Here is a 10048-nt window from a genome sequence, read left to right as displayed (position 1 = left end):
GAAGGGCAATCTGATTTTTGATTTTATTCTTTTCTTTTAGGACACTAGGGACCTGGGAGGCTGGACCTTCCAGCACTGCGGGCGGTGATAGACAACTTACGATGACGTAGAAAAGACTCGAGGGAGAGGTGGGTGGGAGACGGGAAAGATTCCACAGAGGAGCAACAACAATAGCAAAAGCCACCACGAACAAAAAGAAAAAAAAAAAAACCACACCGAAGCAAGCTCCACTGTAACCTTTAGTTTTCAGTAACGATCAGCAGGGGGCGCTCCGAAATTGTCGCAACTTGTGACAGCCTCCTAAGAATGACCCTCTAGAAAATCGTCTCCTGTTTCCGGTTCTTCTCAGTAGCAGATACTCGTAAGTTTTCGGCAGTTTCCGGGGAAACTCGGGAACTTTCGCGCCTGGCTGGCTCCAGCCGATCGCCTGGTGCAGAGGCGCAGGGTCTCGGGGTAGTCATGGCGTCCCCATCTCGGAGACTGCAGACCAAGCCAGTCATTACTTGTTTCAAAAGCGTTCTCTTGATCTACACTTTCATCTTTTGGGTGAGACACGGGGACGACTGGGGAACCCTGGCTTTGGTGGTGGGTGTGACTCGGAGCAGGGAACCTCAGGTCTGGAGTGGGGATGAGCTTTGGGCGGCTGTGGTTCCCGAGACCCCAGCCTTGCCCACGACTTGGCCTAGGCCGCAGTGGCGGGGTCCTCGACAATGGAGCTGGGGTCGGCGGCACAGCGTTGGCGCTGGGGTCCAAATGTGAGGTGACTGAAGTAGGACCCTGATATCTCAGAATATCGAGGTCGGAGCGGGAGATGAAGAAAGGAGTTAAGGCCCCTAGAGCACACGAGGTGTCCCTGAATCTTTCCTTTGAGGGGTCTTTTGCATAATAGTATCTCTCTTTTCACTGCTTCATAAGAGGGGAGTTTTTCACAGGTAAGTATGGTGTGAATCCATTCCTGCCAGTCTCTGCTTGGGTTTTCTTTTGTGTACCATCCCTTTGTATCCTATGTCCATCCCAAACTTGGGGATGGGGGATTCGAGAAGTTTCTGGAATCCAGAAACGCTTTTAACCATCTCCTTTTACAAGATGGTTTTCGTTCTTCGACTGGAGTCAATTGCTTGAGGAAATTTTGATTTCTAGACACATATGCCGTGGGGAATGTATTTTACGCAATGAAACAGATGGATTTCTGCAGTTTTGAGACGATGCCTTGTCTACAATCCAACTTTATTTCCAGAACCCTTTCCTACCTCTTCCATATTTACCCACCCCATCACCCCCATATCCTGGCCACGGTGCTGTGGCAACTGGACTATTAATCAATTCTCACAAGCATTGTGTCTTAGACACTTCTGGGTTTGTGATCGAAGACACAAGCTTGTAAGGTGCCTGACTGTTTCTTTTTCTGATTTCTCACATAGATCACTGGTGTTATCCTTCTTGCCGTTGGCATTTGGGGCAAGGTGAGCCTGGAAAATTATTTTTCCCTCTTAAATGAGAAGGCCACCAATGTGCCTTTTGTGCTCATTGGCACAGGCACTGTCATTATTCTCTTGGGCACCTTTGGTTGTTTTGCTACCTGCCGAGCCTCAGCATGGATGCTGAAACTGGTGAGTTCTTTATTTCTTTAGACTGCTCTTGGTTTTCCTAGGAAATTCTTATATGTTCTATAACGGCTTTGTTTCTTGGAACTGGCTGTGGCTGTTTACAATTTTTTCATTCCTTATGGGGGGGAAAAACCAAACTAACAGTCCCACTGCCAGCTTAATAAAATAGACCTTCTGAAACTGCTTTCCCTGCCCCTTTCAATAAAAATATGTTCAATCAATTGCTCAGAATTCCAGCCACCCCCTTCTTTTCATCTGTGATCCAGTCTTTGGTCTGAGCCCTGTTTGTGCTAACTTGAACTTTTTAAAAACTTTTTCCCCTACAGTATGCGATGTTTCTGACTCTCATTTTTTTGGTCGAGCTAGTTGCAGCCATTGTAGGATTTGTTTTCAGACATGAGGTAAGCCTGAATTATACAATCCTAATATTATCCTTTCAACATTTATCCTTTTGTCGTAGATAAATAGAGTCAGTAAGTAGCCCGGTTTGACAGTGCTCAATATTAAAAAAAAAAAAAAAACATTTGAAGCAGTATTGTAAGCTAAGCTTTCGATCTGCTTTCTAGTAAAAAATTGGTAGGATGGTAATCACTAGAAGAAAATGATGCCACGATCACACTAATTTCTAGTAGTAAACTGGTGTATAAGCACCTATTAAAGTGGAGTTTTATAGCTTTACTAATAGGAAAGTAAAATACAAAGTTTATGACAGAAAATTAATACCTTCCCCATAAGTCACATTTTGAAAAGACATAATTAATGCAAATCATCAAAGGCTTAATATTCATATATTAAAATCAAGTAAACATAGCACTGTTGAGAAGCCATTTATCAAGTAGCGAAGGTGTATTCAGTACTATTTGAACTGTTAGTACAGCTTCATTCCATAGGCATCCAACTTGTATGTTGAGGAAGATATAGGCTGAAGGGGGGAAAGGCAGGGCACAGTGGCCGTTGGATAGGCACATGCTCTCATAGCACCTTAATCTTGTAGGTATTTTATTGTAATATTTTGCTTGATAGGCCTTTCATCCCAAACTATATTCCTTAGTAGACATAATCAGACTGTGGAAGTTAAATTACCACATAGCAAAGAGAGAATGATTGGCTAGACATGAGAATTTCTTAGTTGATACAGAAACCCAAAGTATTTTCTAGAATATTTGCTTACTGGCATTTTGTTTTTCGGATTCAGATTAAGAACAGCTTCAAAAGTAACTACGAAAATGCTCTGAAGGAGTACAACTCCACAAGAGACTATAGAAGTGAAGCTGTAGACAAGATCCAAAGTACGGTAAGTGGTTAGAACTGGTATGTTTTCAAGAGGGAAATACATTCCTTGTCGCTGCCAAGGAAAGGATAGAGCTAGGCTGCTGGGTGTTCCTCACTTGTATGCAAAGGCAGTGTGGGATGATACCGGCATAGCTCTGGGTTATTTAAGCCATGTGTCCTTGTTCTCTTCCCTCCACTGATGTCATCAACATATACTGTTAGGGTCAACTACGACAGGGCAGTAAAGGCCATCTAAAACCCACGCTTATTGTTAAAATCAAGTGCCAGTCTCTTGACTAAATCAAGGAGATCACTGAGTATAGTACATATTGTTTGGGGCACACATTCCAATAGAAGATGGTGTTAGGCTGAATGGTTGGCTGCAAACCAGTAATATGAATCAAGGCTTTTTACATTTCTTTCTCAGTTGCATTGCTGTGGGGTCACCAATTACAGGGATTGGAAAGGTACAAACTATTACTCAGAAACAGGATTTCCCAAGAGCTGCTGTAAACTGGAAGGCTGTTATCCACAGAGAGATGCAGATAAAGTCAACGAAGAGGTGAGGGTCCTTCCAGGACTTTTTGACAGTTTTTGAGGATTTAATGGAATACAAAAATGGACTCAAGTTTTACTCGCATGACTATACATAATCTGAACCTTGTAGGGAAGCTTGTACTTCGTTTCATACGACTAGCAAGTGACTGTCCAGTGCATGATCCAAAAGGTGGGGCGAGCTGAGGACGGATGAGACAGGCTAGGTTTCAGTGACATGGTAATCAAAGGCTAATAATAGTAGTTCAAGACTATCCTCTGTGGACAGCTGAGTGAGTAAAGTAGTTCTTACCAGGAAGAAAAGCACAGCTTTCTTGTTTTGTATGTAATGTCTTTTTCCCTCTCCCTTTAGGGTTGTTTCATAAAGGTAATGACAACTATAGAGTCAGAAATGGGAGTCGTTGCTGGAATTTCTTTTGGAGTTGCTTGCTTTCAGGTAGGTTTGCTTGTTCTGTGGGGAATGTCTTATTCTTGGAGGTATAAGGGAAGTTTTTGGGGTTTTCTTTGTTTTGTTTGTTGCTTTGGGTTTTTTGTTTCTTTTGTTTTGGCGTGGAACTTGGTATGTAGACCAGGCTGCCCTAGCACTCAAGAAGAGCTGAAGACCTACTTGCCTCTGTCACTCAAGTGATGCCGTTAAAGACAGAGGCAACCATACCCAGTGGGCTTCACTTTTGAGACATGAGCTTTTACTTCAGGGGACTGGATAGAGAAGACTATGTAAGAGGTATCTTAGTGTTCACAAAGCAGTCAATTACCCATCAACAGGGTAGGTTTTCTTATGGTGAAGTCATGGGACTTAACGTTGGATGTATATTACTGATTTTATCATTGACTCATTTTTTTCTTTAAGTGGAGGATTTCCTGAATCCTGCATTTACACAACAACAAATAACTATAAATGGAGTTGAGTGGTGGTGGCACATGCCATTAACCCTAGCCCTCCAGAGGTAGACACAGGCTGATCTCCAAGTTCAAGCCCACCTTGGTCTGTCGAGAGAGTTCCAGGGCAGTGAGGACTACACAGGAAACCTTGGATTGAAAATCCAACAAAACAAAAGAAAATGAAATGAAACAAAAGAAAAATCCTCTATAGTTTAATTCACATTGTCATAGCCAAACATGCTCTGAATCTATAAAAGACCTAGAATTCACTCCCAGCAATAAGCATATAGCATGCATGCATACATACATACATAATACATACATACATACATGTGTATTGAAGTAAGAACCTTATGAATAGATGCAAACACTTTACCACTGAGCCACATCCCAAACCCAGTACATATTTCCTGAAAGCGGTTAACTGTGGGAAGACATAGTACCCTCATAGTTGATCAAAACATGAATTGATAGGAATCTTTTTTTTTCTCTGAGATCAGACAAGGTTCTAAGTTTTCTTAGTGTCTTCCTTTCCTGGGCTGCACCTGCTTGGTGGTTGTCTAGCGATCACACAAGCCTCTGTTTCCTTCGTGCCTATCATTTTGTTATACTATAGATTGAGTTTTTTCCCTGGGTTGTGCTGATCACTACAGCATGAAAAGTTTGATACTGTGATTTGGAATGGATTTTTAAAGCCTTTTTTTTTCTTTACACATTTAGCATTATCGAAGTAGGACTATGATAACGAATATATATAATGAAAGGCTAGTCCTAATAGATTTACCTAGGTGCATGTGTAACCATGTAAATCTGTACCAATGTAACAGCCATTAGCTTCCTTCATTCTAATTATGAGACAAACTTCAAAGCCCAGTCATTCTAACTAGATTTAAGTCCTTAGTAGCCACACGAGGCTAATGTTTGTTGTGTTGAACAGCACAAGTGCATCCAAAACTGACTTGTCCACATCAGTTGGGATTTTTCTGGATAAAATGCTTAGTCTAGACAATACTTTCATTTTCTTTTTAGTAGCTGAGGGCTTTTCTAAATCCCAGGACTCCTGAATTTTCCCTTACTGTCCTTTGTGAAGTTCTGGGTCGCTGTTAGTAATGACGTTTGGATTTTGTCTAATAATTAGAACAAAGGAAGCTAATGGCTGTTACGTTTGTGCAGATTTACATGGTAAGACATGCACCTAGGCAGAAGTAGCTAATGTAATCAAGGAAACTCAAGGAAGGAAATTACTGGTAAATTACAAATAAAATGAGAATACATCCATATCCCGAGCTCTTTAATTTCTACAAATCTGCATGTTTGTGTGTGTAAATGTGTAATTTTGTTCATATTTTCTCTCCAGCTAATTGGAATCTTTCTCGCCTACTGCCTCTCTCGTGCCATAACGAATAATCAGTATGAGATAGTATAATCAGTATGAACACGGGCTTATATCTCTTCAGTTCTAAGGTGCGTTCATTTTGGTTCTTGTGCTGTTTCTATTGATATTTATGTGGTATTAATATTTACATGTCAATTATGAATTAAGTTTCCCAAGGTCTTCTCCAGTAGCTCATGTAAATCTTTTTGGCGTGTAAGCACTGTTTACGCAGGTCAGGTTTCCATCTGCCAGGCTGGCCTGAAAGGATTTATGCAGCTTACCTGTGGTCGCCTTCTCAGTCATTTGTGCAAGAAAAGAGCATTTCTTGATTTAAGGGTTCACTTACACTTCTCAACCTAAAGGTCATAAGAGGTCTCCTTTCTCATGTATTTTGACCTAGAGGGAAGAGAAATAAACAATCTAACCTTGACCTTTGTCCTTTAATTCATGAAGTGTTAAGGAAAATATGTCCTGCTCCTGACTGCTGTTAGCATTTCCCCTAGACCCTACTTGTCATTCATACAGCCTTAGTGCCTAGTAGTGTCCCTTTCTTGGTAAAAAGATAATTTTTGGCAGACTAGATTTTCAATGAGTTAAAGTTCACCTGGCCTAAACCAGAAACCAGATGTGGGGACAATTGTTCCTGACTGAATTAATCTCCAGGGTACTTGTCATATTTTAACTGGGGCATGACCTGGGAGCATAGAGGGAGGGCTTCCCTAGTGGGAATAGACCAGAATGCAGGCAAATACAGATGATAAAATGTAGGCAACAACTAAATTAACCATGTTTTCTTTAATTTTTTGAACACCAAGGTTACCTTTGTGAGTTATAACAGCGCCTGGATGGAGACTGACACATTAGCCTGAAAAGCTACACCAGTAGACTGATTCAATCAAGATATTTGTGTATTGTGTTCTATGTCCACTTTCTGTCCTATTCTTACACCCCTGTATCTCTAAAACACTGGAAGAGCTAGTAAATTGTACATGAAATAATACTGTGCTTCCATTGGATTTTCTTTTCCAGTGTGGGAATTGTGAGGAGTGCTGTGGATTTGCTCTCTTCATAGCAGTGTTCCTGATGGAAGTTTAACCTCTACAAATTTGCTGTTGACGTAGTGTGATTGAAAATTGGCCTCCTTAAGTGGGCCTCCTATTAGTCAAGATTAGCTGGCTTGATTGTGTAATCTGCAACAAAAAGGACAATGTTTCCTTAGTCTCTGATGGTAGGCAGAGTGGCATGGTATACCATTCCAGCTAGTCATCACATGGTGCCCATCATTGGCATTCCTGGGTGGTGGTGCCAGTCTCAGGCTTTGGGTGCAAAGGACAGAGACTAAGAACTGCTACCTGTATTTTGTGATACATCAACTTTCAGCACACAACGTATGTATTTTTGTTTCCAAACTAAGGCCTTTATACTGATCAGACCTTGTTATTTGAAAGGTTATCCTTTAGTGGCATCAGAACTCTTGTATTTTCCTTATAATTTACTGGAACTTACTTGATTAACTTTAGCTAGATTTTCCAGCAAATAATACTTCATATCAACTGTCAACATTTTGGTGAATTTTAATAGTATTTGTTTTGTTTTGTACCCTTGATTAATAAATATAAATCCTTTACACAATAAACACTGCATTTCCTCTAAAAGAATCATTTTAATTTTTAGAAAGTCTATTGGAATGGTTGTTTTTTTCACTGAGAAGGTGAAATCCTACATTTCCACATGGAGTCTCATTTTTAGGGAGAAAAGAAAAGGCCAAGGACTTGACTCTGTTGTTGAATATCCCTGTAGAAAATGGCATTCTTTATGCTACTACCACTTTCCAAGTCGTTAAATAGCACATATGTACCATTGTCTTAAAGGGTCAGGCTTTTGTAGCGGCGTAGTTTGCATTGAAAAGTTGCAAAACAGACCATATAACTTGTGTCTTTAAGATAATGAGATAATTCTTTGACTTTGAGTCTATGCATCCAATATGTGATGCCCTGCTGTATCACATAGTCCCTGATTTCATGGTAAGGAGTCAAACACATCAATAAAATGGACAAAAACTACCCAGTTTGTGATAAGAAAGGGGACCAGTTGGAGGGGAAGAGGGTACAAAAGAGGTTAGTGAACGGAATATGATCTGAGTACATTATATGCATATGGGGGGGAGAGGGAGAGAGGGCGGGAGAGAGAGAGAGAGAGAGAGAGAGAGAGAGAGAGAGAGAGAGAGAGCAAGAGAAAGGGTGAGAGAGAGCAAGAGAAAGGGTGAGAGAGAGCTAGAGTGTGAGCAAGCTGGGGAGATAGCTTAGTTACACTGCTTGCCTTGGTCTGAAAGCACAAGGACCTGAGTTGTGTCGCTGGAACCCGCCTGAAAACAGCCAGGTAAGGTGCTGCACGTGTGTAATCCCAGCGTTGGGCAGGTGGAGACAAGTAGATCCACCTTGGAGCTTGCTGGCTAGGCAGCCAAGCCTACTTGGTGACCTCTATGCCAGTGAGAGACTATCTCTAGAAAAAAAAAAAAGACGGGTGGTGCCTGAGGAACAACACTTAAGGTGTTTCCATGTCCACTCCCTCATGAACACAAATTTTCATAATGAAACCCATTTTGTGCAATTAGTATGTGCTGTAAACAACAAAAACCTACTTGAATTTGAGGTACCTGTGTTGAAATGCTTGGGGTTGTGTAAAAAGGAATAGCCTAAAACTTTAGATAGGTGTGGCTTATTTTTGATGCAAGAGTGCTAACAATACAAACATGAAAATGTCCCCAAAGTGATAAACCCGATTTCTACTTATTGGGAGTAGTGATGATAGGGAACCAAGTATCTGAAGGGTCAGCACAGCAATGTTTCTTTTCATTCTAGTAATTTATTACTGTAAAAATGTGCATTGGTGTTTTGCCTGCTTGTACATCTGTATGAGGGTGTCAAATCCCCTAGAACTGGAGTTAGTCGAGCTGCTATGTGGGCTATATAGTTGCTGGGAATTGAACTCAGGACCTCTGGAAGAGCAGTCAGTGCTCTCAACCATGGAGCCATCTCTCCAGGCCCCGATCATCACAGCAACTTTCAAAGACATTTATATTATTATATTATAAAATATTAACATTTTGATATTTGATTATCTTGAAATCTCCTATCATGCACTCTGATGGCACTCTCTTCCTAGTCCTCCTGTGTGTGTCTCCCCTTCCTGTGACCTCTGTCCACCACCCTCAAAAGAAAAAAAAAACATTTTATGTTGTCCATATACTCACTGGAGCATGGTCAAACTTCCAGTGTCCCAGGTAAAGCTGTGACTTTCTCCACTTGCACTCCAGGCGGAGCCATCAACTGTGGTGAACCACACCTCAGCATCCTGCCTACTCGTTCCCCCGTCCCCCTTAGTGCTCCTTGATGGCCTTCTCTTCAGGCTGTCGATCTTTCCTTTAGAGCTTTGTGGGGTGAGATGGGGTGAAGGCGGGGGGGTCAGAGGCCTTCCATGTTCCTCCTTCCTAATGGCACATCAAAGACAGTATCGATCTTGAAAAGCCTTTCAAGGTTTTCTTCAGTTTCTGTTAAAAGTTTTTTTTTTTCCTCACTAAAAACAACTGTAGGAAATTAAAATATGGCAAGTAGAAAATAAACAACCAGCTGGGAGGAGGATAATGACTGGATTGTAAAAAAAAAAGGATTAAATAATAATAATAATAATAATAATAATAATAATAATAATAATAGGAAAAACAATGTCTCACCACACATCTGAATGGCTTGGTGAATTTTAAGTCCGGCTTATTTTGGATGGCAAAATACAAAAGGCCACTTATAAAGCTGCCATATGTCTGTGCATATTGGATGATAAACCTTAATTCTGAGGCTAATGAGTGCCCTGGCTTTGCTCATAGTCTACCTGAGCAGTGAAAAGTTGGGCAGGCCTTTGCAGCTGGCCAGAGTGAGGGGCTACAGTGATGTAAGCCAAGCTTATACGTTTTCCACTGGGCCAAAAATACCTGCCCCTTCCTGGGCAGACACTCATAATAGCTCAGCGAATGACTTTTGTTTTTTTTTTTTTTTCCTGTGACACAGGTCTGCATTTGAGTCTTCATTTGAAAAAAAAAAAGCCTTTGAAGCTTTGTTTTGTTTTTATAAAACTCTGGCAACTTTCTATTTTTCTCTATATCATACCCAGGTTTAAATTTAAAATGATTCTTTATCTTTGATGTGTTTAATGCATCCAGTGGGCTGTATTACTGTCAGCCTCCAGATTTTGCACTGCAAGGGGGCTTTGAGCTCCATGTGGAGACGCCGAGCTCTGTGGGCGTATTTTCTGAAAATGTAGTTTTCCATGGTCTGTTCCATGTAGGTGGCAGGTTTATGTT

At 41.1% G+C, this 10048-nt stretch overlaps 1 protein-coding gene across 2 annotated transcripts; it reads left to right on the top strand.

The window, feature by feature from the left end:
• The first annotated feature begins 331 nt into the window (after positions 1–331).
• On the top strand, positions 332–7327 carry Tspan6 (tetraspanin 6). 2 transcript variants are annotated; one of them, XM_087599356.1, is made up of 8 exons: positions 332–361; positions 1422–1610; positions 1934–2008; positions 2803–2901; positions 3307–3441; positions 3787–3870; positions 5674–5780; positions 6507–6689. In XM_087599356.1, exons 2-7 carry the CDS (start codon positions 1599–1601, stop codon positions 5740–5742), a joined length of 474 nt encoding a protein of 157 aa, XP_087455482.1. In that variant the 5' UTR covers positions 332–361; positions 1422–1598; the 3' UTR covers positions 5743–5780; positions 6507–6689. The 2 variants fall into 2 exon arrangements, with proteins under 2 accessions (XP_087455482.1, NP_001094142.1); NM_001100672.1 differs by lacking the exon at positions 332–361 and adding an exon at positions 441–546 and having other exon boundaries at positions 6507–7327.
• The last annotated feature ends 2721 nt before the right edge of the window (positions 7328–10048 follow it).

This window comes from Rattus norvegicus, chromosome X (genome assembly GCF_021556685.1).
Source record: "Rattus norvegicus strain SHRSP/BbbUtx chromosome X, alternate assembly SHRSP_T2T, whole genome shotgun sequence".
Lineage (NCBI taxonomy): Eukaryota > Metazoa > Chordata > Mammalia > Rodentia > Muridae > Rattus > Rattus norvegicus.
This window is presented reverse-complemented; position numbering and strand designations above follow the sequence as displayed.

What these genes read in the sequence shown, in the direction of transcription:
- Tspan6 (NM_001100672.1), top strand. Translation starts at nt 460, where the DNA reads ATGGCGTCCCCATCTCGGAGACTGCAGACCAAGCCAGTCATTACTTGT. An exon ending in TCTACACTTTCATCTTTTGG is followed by an intron (nt 547 to 1,421) that starts GTGAGACACGGG and finishes TTTCTCACATAG; the next exon opens with ATCACTGGTGTTATCCTTCT. An exon ending in GATTTGTTTTCAGACATGAG is followed by an intron (nt 2,009 to 2,802) that starts GTAAGCCTGAAT and finishes TTTCGGATTCAG; the next exon opens with ATTAAGAACAGCTTCAAAAG.